The 22003-nt window shown below is 35.4% G+C and overlaps 4 protein-coding genes and 1 long non-coding RNA gene across 11 annotated transcripts; all 5 read right to left on the bottom strand.

Annotated features, from left to right (window-relative positions):
* Positions 1–1827: 1827 nt before the first annotated feature.
* Positions 1828–6751, bottom strand: LOC109131589 (uncharacterized). Its single transcript, XM_087496831.1, has 23 exons — positions 6664–6751; positions 6527–6609; positions 6335–6436; positions 6123–6194; positions 6004–6015; positions 5843–5897; positions 5642–5727; positions 5441–5540; positions 5202–5318; positions 5067–5124; positions 4934–4977; positions 4757–4811; positions 4541–4663; positions 4310–4432; positions 4013–4054; positions 3807–3863; positions 3417–3548; positions 3105–3244; positions 2936–3001; positions 2767–2828; positions 2435–2560; positions 2246–2323; positions 1828–2157 (listed from the first exon to the last, which is right to left on the bottom strand). Exons 1-13 carry the CDS (start codon positions 6749–6751, stop codon positions 4645–4647), a joined length of 891 nt encoding a protein of 296 aa, XP_087352957.1. The 3' UTR covers positions 1828–2157; positions 2246–2323; positions 2435–2560; positions 2767–2828; positions 2936–3001; positions 3105–3244; positions 3417–3548; positions 3807–3863; positions 4013–4054; positions 4310–4432; positions 4541–4644.
* LOC104759730 (uncharacterized) lies at positions 6123–9214 on the bottom strand. 6 transcript variants are annotated; one of them, XR_015587964.1, is made up of 13 exons: positions 9095–9214; positions 8934–9003; positions 8092–8383; positions 7901–7983; positions 7692–7814; positions 7483–7557; positions 7330–7392; positions 7093–7152; positions 6903–7014; positions 6692–6809; positions 6535–6609; positions 6316–6436; positions 6123–6194 (listed from the first exon to the last, which is right to left on the bottom strand). It is a non-coding gene; the product is annotated as an uncharacterized LOC104759730 (long non-coding RNA). The 6 variants fall into 6 exon arrangements; XR_015587951.1 differs by having other exon boundaries at positions 6576–6609; XR_015587996.1 differs by having other exon boundaries at positions 6576–6609; positions 7489–7557; positions 9095–9212.
* A 2374-nt stretch (positions 9215–11588) lies between these two features.
* Positions 11589–14380, bottom strand: LOC104759725 (putative glycerol-3-phosphate acyltransferase 2). Its single transcript, XM_010482621.3, has 2 exons — positions 13377–14380; positions 11589–12618 (listed from the first exon to the last, which is right to left on the bottom strand). Exons 1-2 carry the CDS (start codon positions 14178–14180, stop codon positions 11728–11730), a joined length of 1695 nt encoding a protein of 564 aa, XP_010480923.2. The 5' UTR covers positions 14181–14380; the 3' UTR covers positions 11589–11727.
* Positions 14381–17434: 3054 nt separating this feature from the next.
* LOC104759719 (uncharacterized) lies at positions 17435–19543 on the bottom strand. 2 transcript variants are annotated; one of them, XM_087497386.1, is made up of 4 exons: positions 19204–19543; positions 18080–18662; positions 17810–17954; positions 17435–17683 (listed from the first exon to the last, which is right to left on the bottom strand). In XM_087497386.1, exons 2-4 carry the CDS (start codon positions 18399–18401, stop codon positions 17623–17625), a joined length of 528 nt encoding a protein of 175 aa, XP_087353512.1. In that variant the 5' UTR covers positions 18402–18662; positions 19204–19543; the 3' UTR covers positions 17435–17622. The 2 variants fall into 2 exon arrangements, with proteins under 2 accessions (XP_087353512.1, XP_087353513.1); XM_087497387.1 differs by having other exon boundaries at positions 18820–19271.
* Positions 19544–19990: 447 nt separating this feature from the next.
* Positions 19991–21964, bottom strand: LOC104759715 (pentatricopeptide repeat-containing protein At1g02370, mitochondrial). Its single transcript, XM_010482612.3, has 2 exons — positions 21544–21964; positions 19991–21332 (listed from the first exon to the last, which is right to left on the bottom strand). The coding sequence occupies exons 1-2, from the start codon at positions 21871–21873 to the stop codon at positions 20091–20093; spliced, it is 1572 nt and encodes a 523-aa protein (XP_010480914.1). The 5' UTR covers positions 21874–21964; the 3' UTR covers positions 19991–20090.
* Between the last annotated feature and the right edge of the window lie 39 nt (positions 21965–22003).

Here is a 22003-nt window from a genome sequence, read left to right as displayed (position 1 = left end):
GGTTTCTAGCTTTTTCATTTATCTCTGTTTTCTATTTTATTTTATTCATATTCATGTTTAACTATCGGCATTGTTATACTAATATCGATAGCGATAAAAAAAAATACCTATTTCGATAGTATATTTTTGGTGTTTAGATCATATGACAATTTAACAATGCTAGTGAAGTCTGAAGAGTTTAAATGATTATTTTCCGTCTACATAGTTTAATTAAGATGAACCTGCATGCATTAATCAAATGATTCTTTTAACCGTAATTTGGGCAACTGTCGGAACATGAAATATAATTACGTGAGTAATGCAGTGTATTCAATAAAAATATCCAAAGTTTGTCATTAAATTAATAAGTTTGTGGCATGCAAAGAGCCGGCGACCGAAACTACAAAAAGCAAATGGGAGGGCACATGCGTGGGAATGGGATGAGCACAACAACGGCCGTTGGAATCTCTTTGGTCGTTGAAACGCTTTTTAATTCCTTTCTTCTTAGAATATCAAAATTACTTATTTTATTTTCATGTTTTACTCCATCCGTTTCAAAATATAAAATGTTTTAGAGAAGTTTTTTGTTTTATAATAAAAAATGTTTTCAAGTTTTTATGCAATTTTTAGATTAATTTAATATTTTATATTATGCAGTATTGTTTCTGATTGGTTAAATTTGTTAAAAGTAAAAACTTCTTAATCTACGTGTTTTAGTTAAAACATCCTATATTTTGAAACGGAGGAAGTATTATTTTTAAATCAACTTTGTTACAAGAACACATATAGTCAACACTATGTGTCCGACATTGTGTCATGAAATTAATGTGGGAAGAATAGAATAAGATCATGATATGATTGCCAATATAAGACTTGAAACGTATATATATATATATATATATATATATATACTTTATGTAAATATGAAATATTTTGAGACTCGTAGGTAATTATTTCCTAAAAAAAACATTATTCACTACAACTTGTAATCACTAATTGGATCAAAGAGTGCAAATTTATTAATAAAATGTGAGGTACATTGCACGTAAGATGATATTTAAGCTACTTAGTTGAATAAAAATGGTTAATTAACAAATAATTCTATGTATTATTGTAAAAGGTTGGCTAGTGGCAACTCGATAGATATTCTAAATGATAGTAACACTTTTTCGTTTTTGGTATAATTTCCAAAAAAAGATAGTAACACTTTTTTTTTTTTTGAACTAAAAGATATATTGAAAATGACATAATGTTGAAATTAATGAAGCCACAAGTTAATACTAATTTTAGAAATGAGCACACATCACACATGTGTACAACCATGATATAGAAGAGGAGAAAATGAACGACTAACTAACTTGACCATCTCAAGTCTCAACCATAATGCAGATAATCATTAGAAGTTAAAAATCATTAAAATCATATTTAACATGTGATAATTAATATTAGGACCATACGTAAAATCGTAGATTCGTTTCTAAGGCATAACTTAAATTCTATGTGATTTATGTATGTGAAATTTGTTTTCTTGATAACGATGTCACTTCCTTGATCCTTCGTCTTTACTCCTTATGTTCAAAGTTAGTAAGTTACCAAACTGCCGCTAATATATATAATCAACAGAAGCAGTGATTACTATTTGATTAGTTTTATTACCAAAACAAGAAGAGGGTGAATGAACCCGAAGAGCAGCTCTTTCGGTCTTCTACAACAGGTTTCGATTTCTTCAGTTCGTTTATCACTTGTTAAGCTCGTTCCATCTTGATTGTGATTTTTGGTTTCTGTTCATTCGAATTTCAATGCTCCAAGTTGGTCTGGCTAATTCTCTAAAAGAAAGAGCTTTTGATCGATCTTCTAAAAACCCGTTTGATACTTTTTTTTTTATATATAGTTGGACAGCAAAATTATTTGTCTTTTAATTATTTACTCTTGTTTTTGTTATTTCCCCCTTATTTAATCATTGTGTACATGTAGGTACCCCCATACCTGAGAGCAGATGCCAAGACTTCTTGAAACATCAAAAGAGCACGGTGTGGTACCTTAGTTACTTTCCTTTTGGCATACATGGATCAGAGAGACCACGATAGAGCTTGCTTCCCTGCAGAAATAAATATAAAAACAGAACAAAATGTCTGAGAGGCTCCTCCTATCACTGCCACGTACATTGTAGTCAAGCATCTGCAAAGAGAGGCACCATTCAAGCAGAAACGAAATGATCAAGGATTCTGATTCAAATTTTAAATGGAAGTGATTCGAAGGAATATACTCATTCAAGCCATTGGCAGGAGTCGTGAGTGAATTCAAATGAAGGATCTTGAAGCAGGTCAGAGCAATACTCGTTTCCCTGCAGTTAGTGAGACAGTCAACACATGAAAAAAACACCTATTACAAGAGAGGAATGTGAGACCACATTTGGGTATCAGAATGGTTGTTAAGAATGTCACCTGCGACTTACCTTTTCACATTTTTCAAATGATTGCCTTTGGCTTGAGACTGAGACTGATTTTGTGGCCAAAGTGCAATGGATTCATCATCAGACAACTTTTCTCCAAGTACTCATATCTTAACTCAGCATTCAGACCTGCAATCAAAACCATCAAGGGTATCAAGAAAAAATCAGTCAAGAGTTAAACAAAACACACACAATAAATATTATTAATTCAGAAAATAGATATTTTGGTGTTGCAAAAGATTCACTAAATATATAGGTGATTTGATGTGATTCCAAAGTTACACTGACAGAGAGAGAGAGAGAGATAAATGAAGTAGATAGTAATTCAGTAGTACCTTTTTGTTCACAGGGCTACAAGGCTCCTTGGTTCAGTAAAGTGAGGCCTCCAATTATTATTCTGCAGGAAAACAGAGGCATATCAGATGGCATGAAATCAAGTGTTCTATGCATACAAACAACTTTTATGGGGGTGAAAAGAAGCATAATACTTGATTAGAAACTTACGGTGAAGCTATTGAAGATGGTTTATGCATGTTGGTTAGCCCTTTTCACTGCTTGAAGATTAAATTCCTGAAAGAGTAACAAATGAGATCTTTGCAGATTAATTAAACAGTTTCATTAAGCTATGAGTATGTTATGAAGTCTGGTTAATCCCAGATGAAGGGTAATTTACCTGAAAAGTCTAGCAGATGCATGTGGTGTACTTCTTTGTGGTGCAGGCAAAGCTGGATCTGTCGAGATCTGTACTAAATCACAGAACGTATTACGTTTCATTGAAGTTGAACATGGTCTCTAGTCTTAATGATGATCTCCCTGCAGTCAGTGAGACAAACAACACATGAAATTAAAAAAATCCATCAATCAAGGGAGTTCGCAAGCCTTGTATATATAGGTGTTGTATAGTTGTTGGTGGAACATTTAAGATCCTATTTTCTCAGACGTGTCATACTTTCAACGTAATCTTATAGATAAGTAGAGGACATACCTTATGCTCTTCTCCGACAGAGAGATTCCGTAGTCCACCAGCAGCTTCGTCAGCCACAAGTCAGTTCATTGACTTCGCCAAACCAGCTAGAATTCTGATTCTTCCTTGTTCAACGACAAACTTTGCAATAGCCTTAAAAATCAGATAAAGAAAAAATCTTAGTGTGACCAGTCAAAAGTATCAAAATCACTTAGTCTGTTTGAATTGTAAAAATAGTTTCAAGACGCCATAAAAAGTCTCATAATCAGAAAAAAAATCAAACTGATTAGTGAATAGTGGAAACTGAATAAGATAACTCACCTGCACAAGTGTTTGGCATGACGCAAATAAAAGCTAAAAAATTATATGATCACACACGAAAAAACACAAAACAAAGAAGAAGATAATTACCAGGTCGGTAGAGCTCTGAGGCCATCTAACTGAATTGATGAGCAAAGATTGTTCCCCCTGGTTACATAAATCAGATCACCAATCTATTAGCATCCAACAGGAGAGACCAAGCGGAAACAAAAAGAAACAAAAATCCAAGCAAGATTTCAAATACCAAAATAGACATGTTCATCAATTCATCTAAAATAAAGGGTTAAAACGCTAACCTGCTGTTCCGGAATTAACTCTTGCAGATGCGACTTCAGGTCCTGCATTGCCACCATAAATACAAAATGAGCAAAAGATCCCAAGCAGCGGGTACAATATAATAACAAAAAAAAGTAAATATCATTCTCTCCATCATTAAGGCTCCAGGAAACCCTAATTCTCCATATAACGTACCTAGAGAGAAACATAAAACCTCTAGTAGGGTTACACCACCAGGAGTGATGAAAGGCAAAAAGAGAGAGAGAGAGAGAGAGAGAGAGAGAGAGAGAGAGAGAGAGAGAGAGAGGAAATCGAACCCGAATAGAAGAAGGGCGGCACCATGTTCGAGAATTACGAGCGCCGGAGAGAGATTTTAGGGTTTTGAATCCGGCACCATCTCTCTGATTCCGTCCGATTTGCTTCTCCGGCGGGGCCAAGACCTAACAAACAACTGTTGTTGACTGACTTGTGTTGTTAAAGAAAGAATAGAAGATGACCGGAGAAAACCGGGTTATTGGTTATCAAATTAAGAAGAGAGAAACACGTGCCGGTTATTGGAAGTTATAGAAAGAGGTACAGGTCGATAGAGCTCTGCATCTGAAGGCATCTAACCGGATTGCTGAGCGAAGATTGATCACCCAATGGATTAGCATCAAATACGAGACAAGCCCCTAAAAAGATGTAGTGATCAAATGCATATAAATCAGATACTTTCCTTAGCAATTGGTGGATATGAAAGTCCTGGGGACAAATAATGTTCTTACCAAACTCCTAAATTAAGCACTGCATCATCCAACTCCTGTGGCTTGTTAGTAGCTCCTGTAAAAAAAAAACATTACAACATCCAAGTAAAAATGTAAATGATTAGGGCAAGCAACAACAGAATATATATGCCAACAGAGTTAAGAGTTAAAATTTAAAGTAACGAGCAGGAATCATACCAATGTCAATCACCCGAGAAACTAGCTTTTCAAGCCTCACCCACCTGAATCAGCACAGAAAAATCACTTAGTCCGTTTGAATTCTAAAAATGATTTCAAACGGACCAAGTGTTTGAAATTGGAACATACATACCTGCGTTCTATAATGTCAGAGGCAGACACAACAATCTCCTTAGTTACACACGTCGTTTCTGTAAGAGAAAGAGAAAAAAGTGAGAATTTCAAACAAGAAGAAGAAGAAGAAGAAGAAGAGAGAGAGAGAGAGTACCAAATTGGCTCTCTCGTGTTTGATTTGCTTCATCTCTCTCTCTCTCTCTCTCTCTCTCTGATTCCGTCCGATTAGCTTCTCCGGCGCGGCGAAGACAAAGAAGGGAAGACCCAACAACTGTTGTGTTAAAAAAAGAAAGATTAAAAGATGACCGGAGAAACCCGGGTTGGTTATCGAATTAAAAAGAGAGACACGTATCGGTTATTGGAAGTAAAAAGAGAGAAAGAGAAAATACGTACCTTGGTGGGTCTCTTGGTTGCTCTTCTGCTGATGGTTGTTATTTGGTATATAAAAAAAAAGCCCATTTGTTGTTGTCCGAAGCCCATATGTCTTCTTGATCTGTTGACACGAGAAAAACAAAATAATATAAGATAACCGGATAAAAACCGGGTTATTGGTTATCGAACTAAACGAGAGAGACACGTATGGGAAATAATTACCAAACCGGGGCTCTGCTTTGAGTCTCTTCCGCCGTCGAACTTGTAGGGATCCCCCGCCGCCGCCGCGTTCCTAAACCACAACCAACCTTGAAACAATCGAAGGAGAAGAAGAAGAAACAAGATTCTATCATATTCATCCTAATCGTTTCAAACTACTAATTCGCGCACTTAAAATCTGAAGAAGTACAAGTAAGAAAGAACCTGAGCTAAGGCAGTGCCGGAAAAGATACGGAGGCTGTGAGGCGTTCTTGTAAATCTGTAAAAGAGTGACATGAAATGTCTGTTAGCCATTATTAACGAGAAAATAAATGGAGCAAACAATTGAAAAACTCAAAGCAGCTACGTGAAGAGAAGTAAGTTACCTGTAGGCTGTTCTGTTCAAGGAACACGTTGCACTATCTTGCAGCTGAGCATAGATCACACCATCAGAAAAAATGTTTAGTCTTGAATAACAAAACAACACAAGGAACAGATAAATAACCTGAGATACGTATGGCGTTAACTTTGACGACAACGAAACGAGCTCAAAATAAATCGCAATGGAGAAAGTCACCTACATAGCACAAGCAGAAAGCACGTCAGTGAGCATTTATTTATTGAGCTATTAAGGCAACAAAAGAAAAACCAATTGAATATGTGACGCAGATAAGACAAGTGATATATTCTTGACTAACCTTGAAAAGTGCTGCATACCAGATCGGTAGAGCTCTGCATCTGAGTTGCTGAGCAAGATTGTTGTCCCTGGTTACATAGATCAGATAGCCAATCTATTAGCATCAAACACGAGACAAGCCCCTGAAATAATGAAAAATATAGTTGTATCAAGTCAACACACTTAGAACGGGAGGAATGAGGACTTGGTATATTCAATATGTAGGATCTAACCACGTAACTATAACTATCAATGAGGTTTCTCATATCAATCCAGTCATACCTCTCATCCCACCACCAATAACCTTGCTTGCTTCCTGAAGAAAAAAGACACAAAAATCTCAAGTAAATCCACAATTACAGAACTAAACTGGTAAGACAAGTGTTTGAAACTGTAACCTGAGCTATAATGTCAAACAAAGCAGCAGACACAATCTCCTTGTATGGTTCTAGCTTCATACGCAAAGCACCCACTTTCACAATGTTTCTTTCTTCTCTTCAAACCCTTGCTTGCATCCTGAAGAAAAAAGACACAAAAATCTGATGTATATCCACAATCACAGAACATAGAGAAACATAAACTGGTAAGACAAGTGTTTGAAACTGTAACCTGAGCTTCAGACGCAATCTCCTTGTACGGTTCTAGCTTCATACGCAAACCATTCACTTTCACAATGTTTTTTTCTTCTCGTCAAACCCTCACACACATTAATCTCGATGGTCTGCATCAAAGAAACAGAGATATGTAATGTCACTTATATAGAAAGAAAAAAAAAATCGATTAAGAGGAAGAAGACTACCTGAAGATGTAGCGCAGAGAAGACAACGATCCACCCACAGAGCAAAGCATCCTCCACAATCTAAAATAACAGATCCAAGAGGCAAAAATTACATGAACATAATAACAAGATCAAACACTAGAACTATGTGCAGCATGAAAGATCTAGAGAAAAAAGAGGGGGAAGAGACATGGCGTTGTGCATCAGGTTACTAAAGGGGAAAGCATCAGATTACTAAAGGGAAAGAGGAACGCAAACCTGAATAATTAAATCACATGTCCAGCCATGTGCATCAGAGGAGCTCAAACTTAAGCATACCACCTAAAAGCAAAGTCATCGAATGATCATCTGAATGTGAATACATCAAGAGAATCTAAAAAAAAACACAATAAGACACAGGAGAAATCATACGCAAACCATTCACTTCAACAATGTTTTTTCTTATCTTCAAACCCTCCAATGCATTAATCTCGGTGTCTCGATGGTCTGCATCAAAGAAACAGAGATATGTATTTTGACTTGAACATAATAAGGTCAAACAAGGATCATCAAACGCTAGAAATATGTGCACGATGGATGATACAGAGAAAAAAGGGGAAAGAGAAAGAGGAACGCAATACCTGAATGATTAAACCACATCAGATAGAGATGAGTTTAGAGCAAGGAACCTGTGAGAAGGCTTGAAGACAATAGCATGGATTAGCAATACGTCATGATTGGATCATGGTTTGCTTCCAAAAGACCTGCAAAAACGAAGACAGAAACATAAGGAACAAAACAAAACAAGAAAACAAGTAAAAAGACGTGGTGTTAAGAGGAAGAAAAAAACCCTAGAAGACGTTAGCAGATCAGAAGAAGAAGCGTGTCCATCAAAGCCGTCACTCTCATCTATCAGAGAGAAGCATCCAAAACCTGAAACAGCATAACAACAAGTTAATTTAGCATGAGTTTAGAAACCAAACCCTAGAAAAGAAACAAACAAGTGAAAACCCAATGATCGGTTCAGAAGAAAACACAGACTGAGTTTTAAAAGAAGAATAAGCGAAACCGCTGAAGACGTTAGAACAGAGGAGATGAAGCGTTTCCATCAAAGCCATCATTGATCGATAAAAGCCATCATCCCAAAACCTGAAACCACATAACCAAAAAAAAAAAGAAAAACAAGTAAACCGAAGCAACCAAACCCTAGAAAGAAAGAAACAAAAAAGCAAGTGAAAATCCAAACGAGAGAGAGACACGTCCCGGTGTTGTGTAACAAATCCGGCTCTGGGTTGGGTCTCTTCCGCCGTCGTGTTGCTATTCCACAACCAACCTGAAACAATCGAAGAAGAACAAGATTCAATTCATCATCATATACAAAACCGTAGCGATTCATAAACCAAACCCTAGAAAGAAAAAAACAAAAAGCAAGTGATCGGTTCAGAAAAATAAAAACCAGAGACCTGAGTTTTAGAAGAAGAATGTGATGTGATAAGAACACCACCACCGTAACGCTCTCGGAGAGACGAAATAAGGAAAGATCATGCGATGTTATAAGAGATGTAAAGAGAGTGACTATTTTATAGATGAGGTATGTATGAAAACTATTGTTGTCGGTTTAGCTATTTCCTTTTTTCTATTCCTATTTCCTTTGTTTTTATTTTTATTTTCCTATTTTCCTATTCCTTTCTTTGATCATCTAACAAAACAGATGTAAAAGGCTCGAAAAATATAAGCCCATGATTTAAAGAACCTACACTTACATTATTTTGCCCCATGAGGCCCAAATCAAATTGAGGGTGTCGATTTCACAATTCAAAAAAGAATAGGGGCTCTATACATAGGATTTATAATTTAAAGGGGTTAAATGATATGTTATTAACCTGATTGATTTCTTCGGTTTGGTTTTTGTTCCTTCGGTTTAGAATCAGCCGCTAGCTACTCCTCCACTGTCTACAAGCAGTCTCAAAGCCAAGGTCGACTGTTTCACAGAAGGCATCAAAGATACAAAACTATATATTATAGAATTAGACGAAGGAGTTACCTCTTTATCAAATACCACCAAAGCAGCTCTGATTGATCTCAGTCTCTCCTCTGTTCCGTTTTGATTTCCCAGACAAAAGGGGAAGGAGACGAGAGGCTCCAGAAAACGACGACGTCTTATAAACTAATGCCAATGGACCCTAAATAAATAAATAATGAGGTGGGCCAACTAACACCAAAAGCCCAATTCCTAGAATTAAACAGGCCACACCGATCATCTTCGTCATCATTCACTAATCAGAGAAAGCCCGACCATTGACCAACAACATCTGAGCGCCGGAGAGAGTGGAGGGTGTTAAGGTCAATTCAGCTAACACTTGCACCGTCCGTAACTCCGTATTCCGTATTAAGAAAACATTTTTTGGTGTGTGATAAAGTCAAAGTATAAATGTCACAAGAAATGAACAGAGGCAGAGCCAAAAAGGAATGATGAAGAAGAAGAACACAAGTCACAGAAAATTTCATAATCACAGACGTATCACCACAATCGTTTTTGGAAACTTTCTTCTTAGGATTAAGAGGATACCAAACAGTGTCAAGAGATTGATTCTTATAGTTGATCACTGATCTCTAAATAGCGGTTTAATTGGCAAGAAGTCGTTTAGGTTTTTCAATTCAGTCTGGTCCATCACCACATATCCACATATATAATAAAAATAATCGTTGGTCCACTCCAATCCTGAGTTGTAGTTATGATAACTCACGACGAACAGAAAAGGCTTTTGAGGTTTTTCAATTCAGCATCTCGGTGAATTTTTAAAATAAAAACTATAAGGTCATGATATTTTTGGATCAAGTTTGATTATAGGCCATAGAGTAAAGCTCAAAATCCCAAATTAAATACAACCCGATTTTGTTTTCCTCTTTTTCATTATGTGGGACTAATGAACAAACTCGGATTTTTTTGAAAACCCCAAGTTTTAAATCACTAAAACCCCTACATTTCAACTACTACTCACAATTTGTCAAACCAAAATCTGAGTTATAATCTATATATAAATCCATATATGATAATTTGTTTTTGTAGTCACCATTATTTTAATTATTATTCAGAGTGTTTAAAATATTTCTTCCTCCAGTAAAGATAAATTTTTTTAATTCGCCGCTTAATGAAATTAACTAATCAATTAATCGAAGAAGCATTAAACAGAGTTTGGTGGGAAAATGCTCAGGGTTGTTGACAAACAAAACTCTCAACCCCACAATCATCGGCATGAGCCCCACTCTTTATATCTCGAAATTATCGTAACTCTAAACTCCCTTTTCTAATAATCTTTTCACAATTATCTAATCACGAAAAATAAGGAATAGTACTAGTTATAACTTACAACTAATTAAATAATCATTTCGTCTATAAGTCGTTGTTATCCTATGCTACGTTACGTCCTCGGTTTATCCTAAGATCGTTGTCATAGTAACTCATACTATTTGATTATTTTATAACATTTTTTTTTCGTAAATATCACTAATAATGAAAATTGAGGCTTTACAATAAGAAAACTACAGATAAATAACATTAATATATGATAATACCTTCTAACTAGGTAATAACATGTGCTATTGCACATAATGAAATTTTTATTTAAGTTATTACATTTGTAAATATATTTATTTAATATAACATTTAAACTTAAATTGGTTTGAATTCATCAAGTTATGAAAATTTCAAATAGTAATCGTGTCACCGTAAATTTTAGATTGACATGATAACATATTTGGATAGAATGTAAACCAAATTAGTGATTGTTAGATTTTTATAAAAATTTTGAACTACCAAATCAGATAAATATCGTAACAAACAAAAACTACATGAACCAGATAATTTAAATAAAATTGTTAACTCGGTCAAACTCGTCCGCTAAACCATCCCGCAACGGGTTTAAATATATTGAGCAGCAATATAACTTTGCATCTGTCTCGCTTAAATTTGTGAGATCCGAGTGGGTTACAGATGCATTTCAATAAATTATTTTTCTAATATATAAAATATATTTAAAGGTTAAAGCTTAAATTTAATTAATATTAATAAAGTTATGTGGTAAAGTTTTTAAGAATAGCATATTTGTTTTTTTTCCCAAAAACACAATGACATATAGTTGTAAATAATAAATTTAAATAAAGCTAAATAATTAAATGTGTTTCAAGCTTTGTGACTACGACATATCAGCTTTTTTAAGAGTGTGCTTCTCGATCAGATAAATATCAGCTTCTCTATTAATATATAGGATATAATTTATATAATTGTTGTCTTTAACTGTTCTCTTTTAGACGACGTTTACCATATATAGTATTTTGTATAAAAATAGTTAAATACTGATATGTACCCTACAAAAGGTAAATGCATTTTGAAAATGCTTATAAATACAGTAACACCAAGATATATGCTTTTGATCAAGTATATAGTTGTAAGAATGCATGTAATTTATTTTAGAGTTTTGACTATGAATGTACGGCCAGACCCGTTGTAGATATCATCAATGATGCATGTACATATCTATTGGTCACACAAAAAGATAATTACATATATATATATAAAAAAATAGTTACAGTATCGAAAAAAACTTAAAAGAAAGTAAATTAAGCATATCGGTCACACAAAAAGATCCTAATTAAGAATGAAGAAAACTACCCAGATTATTTTTTGTTGACAACTCCATTATTACCGGCCAAGATCAAGTACTTATCTCTTCTCGTGAGGTTGGTGCACTCGAACCCCAACGCATTCCCTATCGTATGCTGCACGTGATTAGCCACCTCGAACTTAGATTTTCCATTATCAGGTTCTCGACACGTGGACGAGTGGCCACCAGAGATAGGGTCAAGCAATTGAACGGTGTAGGAAGGGAAAGGATTCAGAAGGAAGAAAATGGGATCAAAGGCCTTAAGACCACTAGCCGTCGTGCCATAAAAGAAACTCACATGCGAGTCAATAGCAACCGGTACGATGACGTCACTAACCTCGGAGAAAAGTGGACTAAACCGAAGCAAGTAAGGCTCTCTACACGTAGTCCCTTCCGGACAAACCACGAGATCTCCTTGGCTCAACAATCTCTCCATGGCTTGACCATCCGTGACTCGGTCACGAGTCAATCTAACAGTCTTGATCGGAGCTAGAAGCTCAGATAATCTACTTAGGCTATAAGTAACGGCCTTGATGTTTTTCTTTCTTAGAGCGTATGAAATGTAAAGTGGGTCTAGTAACGTTCTATGGTTACACACAAAGAGACAACCTTTGTTTCGGCCGGAAGAAACTAGGCCGTTGTGGTTGCTGACGGTGAGAGTAAGGTGGATACCGCCAAAGGCCAGAAAAGGATTGGCTACAGAGTAAGGCAGGTTTAGGCCGACGACGATTCTTGCAGCGGCTAATACGGCGGCGTATGGGGCCCACATGAATAATATGAGTGTGTTTAATGGTGTTGGCTTGATGGCTAAGCGACCATCGTGGAAGATCAGTGGTTTAGGGTATTGATCTCGTGGTAAACTTTCCCAGCTTTTCTTATCTGAATTTCTGACAAAGTAAATCTCCTGCTTATGAAAAAAAAAGGATTAGAGAAGATCAACATATATCAGTTGAAGTGGACCTATCCTAATTATATAAAAAAACTACTTAGTAAATAATTCATGGTATGGATTATATACAACTATATATACAAGTCATAGTCGATGCATGGTTTTTGCTATTAATTGCATCAGAACTTAATATTTCATTTCCAAAATTTCAAATAAGCATTTACTTGCTATAATAGTTTGATTTGTGATATATTGTACTAGATTACAACAATTCATAGTCAATGGTTTTGGAATTAACTGCATCACAGAGTATAACTTATTACTTTTTTCCAAACAAATCAATGCATCTTTCTATTGGTTCAAATAAAGAGCCACATTTAAAACCAAAGAAATTATATATTGGGGACATATATCTAAATTTAATATCGAGTATATAAAACGTAGACTAAAAAAAACTTCAAACTATTTAATTTACTATCGAGATTCCATGTGCCAGAATTTTTCTGTAGTTTTTTCTGTAAACAGAAAAGTAACATAAGGGTTTGTCTCTATTTGTCGTCCAGGAAAATATAGTGACGTCTTTTAATCTTTTTATAAGACGGTTAAGACCATCACAATTGTTGGGTCCGAAACCTCAATAACCAAAAATATTCACATAAAAGGAAAAAAAACAAACTAGAGCACTTTAGATTATTTATTTATTTATATGTCTCAAAAATATACTCCCTCCGTTTAGATTATTTATTTATTTATATGTCTCAAAAATAATTTACCTGGCAAAATTGAGAGAATAAAGATCTGTGACTTGACGAGTGAAAGGAAGTGATGCCAATAACATGACCACTGCTTACTCTCTCTTCTTGAACCAATTTATCAAAAGCAAGCTCACGTTTCTGTTTAGCTTCCATGATGCCTAAGTAGTAACCACCGGCCATTTTCATCTCTCTCCCGACTACAACTTCAATCTCCAAGTTATCTTTTAAGAACCCATCAATCATAACTTGTGGCAAATCACTCACACCAATTCTCTTTCCCCCTCTTTTTAGAACCTCGAACATCTCGAATCCAACATCTTCTAGAAAATACTTGGGCAAAACTGATTTTCCGGCTCGTAAGCTTTCCTTTTTAACTCCGAAGAAGCTCAACATCACCATCGTCTTCAAACCCATCTCGTAGCTCATCAAGCATATAAATGGATAAAGAATGAAGAGGAAAAGCGACCTTATCACTCCTCCTGCTTCAAAAGCTACGACCATGAAGTAAGGGAACAAGGAGTTTGATTTGAGTAGAGCTCCTTCGACGTTAAAGACCAAGGTGTGAGGTGATAAGTCGTGAGCTTGGTGGAGGCCGTGAGAAGGGCATTTTTGGTATTTTTGTTTAGGGTTACGATGACACCAACGACGGAGAATGAAAAACCGGTACAAGAAGATGACAAGACCTCGAAGAGTCGAGATCTTATTATTACCGGACATGGTTTTTGATTCTTTTGACCTCTCTTTTTCTCTGATTACTATATTATATAGATGTTGCTGGTTTCTAGACTCTGCATGTTGAGGGAAACGGAAGTGCCCTGACATATATATATAACGAGACTATGGCGTAAATACCCTTGGAACGAGTTTAATATTTACGAGGAGTGCCATTGATGATGGTTCATAATTCTTCTTTCCCGTACAGCTTGCATGATTACAATTAATGATCTGAATGTTTGAAATCTGAAAAGTACGCTTACGCGTTGATATTTTGTTTGGTTCGATCTATTCTACTAGTACTAGATAATATGAGAGCGTCTCTCGCAAATTAGCAAATATAAATATGTGACGACTAAGAGCACCATTACTCCAGTCCCCTCGTAGGGTTGCTCATAAATTAACTAATCATATAATTAATACAAAACTAATTAAAGCAACTCACTTACAATTTAGATAAAATCCCTGTTTTAAAAATCCCCGCCTAGCATTGATTATGCCCCGTAAAATTATTAGGCCCACCTCTCCGCCTCGATTAATGACTAATCCCCGCCTAGCATCCATTATCCGATTATACCGTCTAATCCGATTAATTTCCGCATAATTTTGTATATACCGATTATTTTTGGAGCCAAATATAAATCAAATATATATATTTCTGTTATTTAGACATTTAAATTAAGAGTTTATGATGTTTTACAATAACTAATGTACAAATTTTTAATTAAAATCATTATTTTTTTCTTAATATTACGTTTTTATGTTTTTACCGTAACTTTAAAGACAATACTATAGCTTTATATTTTATTTGATATTTTTATTTTCACATAAACATAATTATACATATATTTAGTACTATATTTTTTTAATTTACTATTAATTTAATAAAATAAACCAAAAACTAGTCCCCGATTAATCCCCGCTTAATCTCCGATTTTCTCGCTAGGCGCTAGGCCCATCCCGACCGCCCGACTAGCGCCTAGCGATTTCTAAAACAAGGGATAAAATTATCCTTCCACTAGAGAACCCCAAATAAGGTTGATAAACCATTTAAATAATATTTTTAAAAATTTTGTTTATTAATTATCAAATTTCATACTAAACATGAACAACAATCTTAAAACATTCCGGTTTGCTGTATCAATAGGTGGCACCGTTCTGTGTGGGATGAGAAGAGAGAGAGACAGATTAGGGGAAGAAACAAGCAAAAATGAGAAGAAAAAAAAATTGCTTTTATATTTTTTTGATCAACCATTCACAATGAGTCATGTCGCTGTTCTTAATGGTTGCTCAAAGTGCTGCAGCAAGTATCGATTCTCATGTAAATTGACTTTAAATGAATTGTATATTCATGAATTGGGGCCCAAACCCAAGAGAAATCAGGAGAGTACCCCTTAGTAAAGATGGTCTTAAGACATATTATATATAGTTCAATTAATATCAGCTTCTTTTTTTCTTCTTTCTTTTTTTTGTTCGGTTATATGAATTTCAATATCCAAACCCAAATAATCCAATATTGGTTTGTTAACTTGAATCTCTTTGTCACACGGATGAAGAAAGGGCCTAACAGATATTATACGTATGACGTACGTGGATATAAGAATATGACTATTCGATTCAAATATTGTGAATAAACTAACATTAATTCTCAATCATACAAGTCTTTTTGTAGTAGACGTTTGGTCTTCGTACGTTTAGTTTCCAATAACTCGGCTGCTGATCGATAGTGATAGAGCCACTTGATTAATGTCATTCATCATTTGAAAAATATTGTATTTCCCATTTTTTAATTAATGAAAGCCCTTTAACAAACTACAAAAAAAAAAAGAAAAATCAAAGATAAAGTTATATATAGACAATCCATGTTAACTACATCTCACTGCCAGAGATCCGTTTAATGTTGCGAATTGGTCTCTTCAATTTGTTATTTTAAATAAAATAGTTAAAAAATCCACGTTAATTTATTCTAACTTTCGAATTACACAAAGTTTTGTTATTTCAAAACTCTATTTCAAAACTCTAAAGGTTAACAAGACATGAAAAATATTTTTCATCAAACGTCATAAAAGGTGGAATTTTCTTGGGTTTCAGTGGTTTGCGACAAAGAAGACATGTCTAAATAAAACGTAGAAAATATGTATTAATCATATGGATTAATGTTATGTCTGAAAATTTTCAAACATGACATGATGTGCGACGTAAACCTAATTTATACTATATGCACGCTCCAAAATAAGCATAACCAAGGAAGCGACTAGATGTATAATATATATACTGTATGTTTTCACATTAAAGTTTCGGTCTTGATGACAAAATAAATGTAAATCATTCTGAAACTTGAAGGCGAAAGTTCTCCGATTGGGTTTCACTTTTCTTCTGTTTGTTTTTATCGAGTCGCAATAGATTTTGGACCGAGACTTAAACTAATTTATAAATTTTGTTGAGAGTTGAGATATGAAATGAAAGTTTGAGTTCTGTTATCATGGAGAATTCTACAATAGTAAATGGAATTGGAAGCGTAACAGTGAAGTAGTTAGTAATTCTAATTAGTTAAGTCTAACCTGTTGACTTACTTTTTTTTGTGGGCTAAATTGTAAATCAAGAAATACACGATGCAAAACTTTTAAGTATAGCTACATGAGCAATGAAAATGCTACTGGGTCTATCTGATTGTTATTCCAAGTTGTGCGGTGTTGTCCGTGACCATTGCCCGTGGGACGTGGATCTCCCTCATTATAATTTACTACTTTTTTTGGTTTTATTTTAATAAATAAATGATAAGTTACTTATTTTAGAAACTTTTAGTCAAATACGCAAATTGTCAATTCTTTTTCCTGTTCCAATAAAAAGTATCACAATCAAGACTCTTGTCACCGTAGCATCTATATTAAGAATATCAACTATACAAACGACAGATAGCGTGTCGCTAGTGAATTACTCTGCGGGATGATAAAAGTTTTGAGTTTAGTTTTAATTTTTCTTTTTTCTTTACTAACTCTCATTCTGAAGAGATAGTATAAAATATAAATATACGGCCAAGAAAATGATTTGTTGATTACTATCTACTCTCTTAGGCAGGTTAACACTTAGCAGATAGCCAGTCATAAAATTCGGTTTCTCATTAAAAAGAAATTTATATACGAATAGAGTAATAATGGCTTTTACATATAGAATTTATTCAAGTGTAGGGTTTGAAAATTGAAATGTAGACCATAAACGTTGCAAGTCATTTTCAGAATTTATCGAACTGAACAAAAATATACTAGTATTTACATATTTTGTAAGCTCAATCACAAGTTTTTCCATCATGTTTCCTTCATTAAATACCCCAATCACGTAATTACTACGATACTCACAATTACTTTTCTTTTCAAAATAATTGAATAAACTGACCCGTTTAGTTGAAAGTGATGATTCATCATCATTGTTTGAGACGGAGTCGTTTTACATATATATATTTAGCCTATACAGAAGGTGTGACCAGAGAAAGAACAAAACTTGAACAAAAAGAGTTTAACAGTTTGAAGCAAAGACCAGATAGAGAACTCATCTAGTAACTAACGTCTCTCGAGACTTCTTCTTCCCCACCCGATATTCGCTTCCTCGTATACCTGAAGTTACACAGATTCGAATCAGCAGTTGTACATATTATCCGTAGTTGTTTTTAGAGAGTGACTTCTTCGATTCAACAATGAGACTGAATTAGAAGAAATTGTTGTCGTTCTTCTTCTTCTTACCTGAATGAGGTGGTCGGGCTGGGATCAGTTTGCTCAACGGGAGCAAATTCATTGTAGAACTGAACTGATATCAATTGGTTGGTAGATGAAACAATAGGTGCAGGTGATTTGTCTGAACTCAAACTCGAATTTCCAGGGAAGAAGCCTGCAACACGAAAATAAGAGTTGTTTCTAAGACATTTTTCGTCTTCCATGTGGAATAACACAGAACATACTCTGTTTATCCAAGTAAACAAAGCTATATGTTCACAGAGAGACTAAAAAAAGTACCTTGGAAGACTAGAAAGGCGAAGAAGAGAACCGTTACTATCATCGAGAAAATGTTAATGAACTGAGATGATGATGATGAAGACTTGGCTGCTTTCATTTTTTTAAGGGAACTTTTCATCCGTTCAATCCTTGCCCGCTTTCTCATAGCAAGCTCTGCTATTTCCCTCATGAACTTATGGTCACTTGCACTCAAGGAAGGGCCTTTTGGTGGTCTCGGAGGCTTTGAAGCTTTTCTAGACTTCTTAAACTTTCCATTATCGCAATTTTTCTCTGAAAGATCCAGACTTTGACTGCTTGTGCCTACCCTGTTTTCGTCTCCCATTAATGGATATATCAGATCATCAGCAATGTTTTCAGATGCAGCGAAATTCACCCGTTCAGTCCAGACACCATTGCCTGAAACAGTAGCTGATGTGGATTCTTGTGTAACAACATCAGATCGACCAGCTTCAATGTCTAGTTCAAGATCTTACTCTCGTGAAAACACTTGATCCATCCTACACTAATTATCTTCTCAGCTGCCAACTTAAAAACCTACAACAACCTTATCTGACTTTCGAACCTCGCAACTTCCTTAATCGTCCTAGAACATTAAACAAACGAGAGATTATTAGCATACCAATCACCCTTCAAACACACAAAAGAGTAACGAAGAACAAATTGATACAGAATAATGCTAATACTGGTTCACCTAAAACCCTAACTCGGAAGACAAAAGTAACTGATTTTGCTTAACCCACCTTTGAATCAATCACACGAACACTCTTTTACATAGAAATTCAGAACTGATAGATTGAATCTATACATTCGATTTCCCAAATCATCTAAGAAGGAGACAGAGCAAAAACAAAAAGGTGATTCAAGAACAGTGACTCTCAGAGACAATGCAGCACCAATTCTCGAAGAAAAGACCTATGCTAAATCAAAAGATTACAGACTTAAGAAAGGGGTAACTCTGCAATAATGAATAAACCCAAAAAAAAAATACACAAATCACAGAAAGAAAGAAAAAAAAAAATCAAATCTTTCGGAGCGAGTGTCAAAAACCCACTAAAATAAATTTACTTGGGATTTGGAAGACAAAAAAAAAGAATTTGCGGATGCGCGACACTGGAAGTACTCACCTCAAATTAGGGTTCTTGAGGGTAAAAATTTGTGAAAAGACTTCTCTTTTTTCTTCTTCTTCTTTGTTGCGTATCTGAGATGATCTTTTGTGTTGGTATATAAACAAAACAGAAAAGCTAAAGAATGTTTTGTTTTTTTTTGGATTTTGTTATGTCGCCGAACCGAACGGATTGACAAAGAACGTTGCGACTCGATACAGACGTGCCAGCTTGTTTACCGAATCTCTCTAATTTACGCCGTTTTTTTTTTTTTCTTTTTTTTTTGGTTTCCTTTTTATACAAAAATAAAAGTGATTTCAGATTCGCTTTTAAAACCTTTTATCACAATTTGGATAAAATCGATTTCTCAAATATCCGTTTTCCAATTGTTGAAAATAATCGGATAACAATTTCTTTCTATCAGATTTGTGAGATATTAATAATTTTAATACTGTTATTTTCCTTTCTAAATCAAAATATTTAACCAGTATTTGTGTAAATAGGATTTTTTGTTTCTTAAAACAAAAATTACATATTTTCCAAACTTAGTTGCTGGCACACTGGCACTAACAAATTAACAAGTCATGGACCACACCACAGTCACCAAATAAATTTATTTTCTTTTTGGAAGTAGTCGGTTATTGGATTTGGATAAACAAATATATTATTGGTTGACAATATTTTTTATAAAAAAAAGTTGATAATTTTATTTTGATAAGTATGTAACACTTAAAAAAAAAAAACCTCCCCATGAGATCTTTTCATGTGTATGTATGTATGTATGTATGCATTGTAAACAGAGCTATGGTTTGTTTCCTGAAACAAGAAGCTTGAAACGAGACATAAGTTTTTAACACACATTGTTCAAATAACAACAATTATTACCAAATTACTACATGTTAGTTAATTCAAGGACAAACTGTTTCAAGCAAGTCTTGGATCTCCTCGCTTACTTCGATCTGGTGTCGAGACAATCTCTCTCGCATATCAGGACAAGTTTTCTCTGCTGCTGCATAAGTCTTTATAAGAAAGGTCGCAGTTTCAGAGTCGAGAGGTCTCCACTTCGACAAAACCCTGCAGAATTCTTCTGCTCCTTGAACATCTTTAGCTTTCTCAAAGTGAAGATAAAACAAGCTGACCAGCTCTGAGCTCCAGCTCCACTCGTCTTTGTTCTCTGCGGAGTCAGAAACCGCTGCTTCCAAATGCTTCATAGCCAAATCCGCTTTACCCTTCTCCAACAGATGGATCATCAGAAGCTGTCTCGATTTGGAGAATGGTCCATTAGACTTTTTCATGGCACCATCAAGAATTTGCTCTGCTTCTTCATACATATTCACTTTTAGATACGTGTTAATCGCGATGTTAGCCAGCCTCATATCGTAAGCCCAGCATTTTGATTCCCACTCTGTGAAAATCTTCTTAATCCCATCTATGTCGCCGAGTTTACTCATTGCTTGTAACATGACAAGATAGCTCAAGTTGTTGACCTCAGGGCGAGCCTCCTGCAGTGATTCCCAAACTCTATAAACCTCAGGAGCTTTCGAGATTCCAGCGTACAAACTAATGAGAAAATGGTAGGAATCACGGTTGTTAGGATTCATCTTCTCCTCCATAGATTTCAGGGCCAATTCAGCCTTCTCGTAAAGACCAGCTTTAGTGTAGATTGCAGCCAGGTTAGAGAAAGTATTCCAAGTGGTTTTAGCTTCACTGTCTTTGCCCATTTCATCTATAACCTTCTCTAATCCATCTAAGTCATTCAAACTTCCACAGCTCTGCATCCATATAGAGTAAGTGACGCCAGAAGGAGATATATCCCTCTGTTTCATCGCATCAACCAACACAGGTACCTTCTCAGGTTGACCCAAGCGCATGTACATAGACATCAAGTTGTTGAACGGTAACGAATTGTTAACAAACTTGAGCTCATCCATTTTCTCAAAATGAGCTTTCGCTTTCTCTTCCTCAAGTTCCACACAGTAACAGTTCATGAGCGCCCCATAAGTCGACTGATGAATCTTTGCAGAAGTATCTAAGCTGTTTAAGTAGTTCTCAGCTGCTTCTAAGCCTTTAGTCTTTGCAATTAGATCCAAACGAATTGCATGATCAGAGACAGATAATGTCATCTTCCTCTTCTCCATCCAATCAAAGATCTGAAATTTTATCATCAACAACGACTCCAGTATTAAACCATAAAACTAGTGAACTCATCACAAACATAAAAATGTCATCTTTAATCTTGATCCATTCGAAGCAATCGAGTATATCCCTAATCAAACCCTATAAAACTAGTGAAATTACAAAACTTTTGACAATGATCTTGAATCTAAACGTAATTAGGAAAAGGGGGAACATGAAACAGACCTCAAGAGCGTGTTGATGTCGACGGAACTTGCGAAGGTCCTTAGCGCAGCGAAAGAGATCGTCTTTTCTGACAGTAATACCCTCCATGATGAACTGATTTAACGTATCTGCCACTGACCCTCCCGTCACATTAAGCTTCGAAAGTTTCTTGTAGAGCTCTCGTTGCCTTGACGCTGCCGTCGGAGCAGGAACAGAGGCTTCGACGCCATTCGCCGCCGCCGGAACAAAAACAGAGGCTTCGGCGCCAGAAGAAGAAGCCGGAGAAACGGCCGTTGAACAGAATCTCTTGCCGATGCGAGAACCGGAAGCAATTAGATTACGGAAATTCATTGTTGTTAAAAAGGATCGATCAAAATCTATTTCTTGTCTAAACCTATCGAGGAGGACTCAAGGAGTGTGACAATATGGTAGGGTTTAAGGTAAGAACTTTTATGCCGTTTAATGAACTTGAAAACGGCGT

The sequence above is a fragment of the Camelina sativa genome, chromosome 3, assembly GCF_030686135.1.
Source record: "Camelina sativa cultivar CO46 ecotype springtype chromosome 3, ASM3068613v1".
NCBI classification, from domain to species: Eukaryota; Viridiplantae; Streptophyta; class Magnoliopsida; order Brassicales; family Brassicaceae; genus Camelina; species Camelina sativa.
Note: the sequence above shows the minus strand (reverse complement) of the source record. Positions and strands in the feature narration are given on the sequence as shown.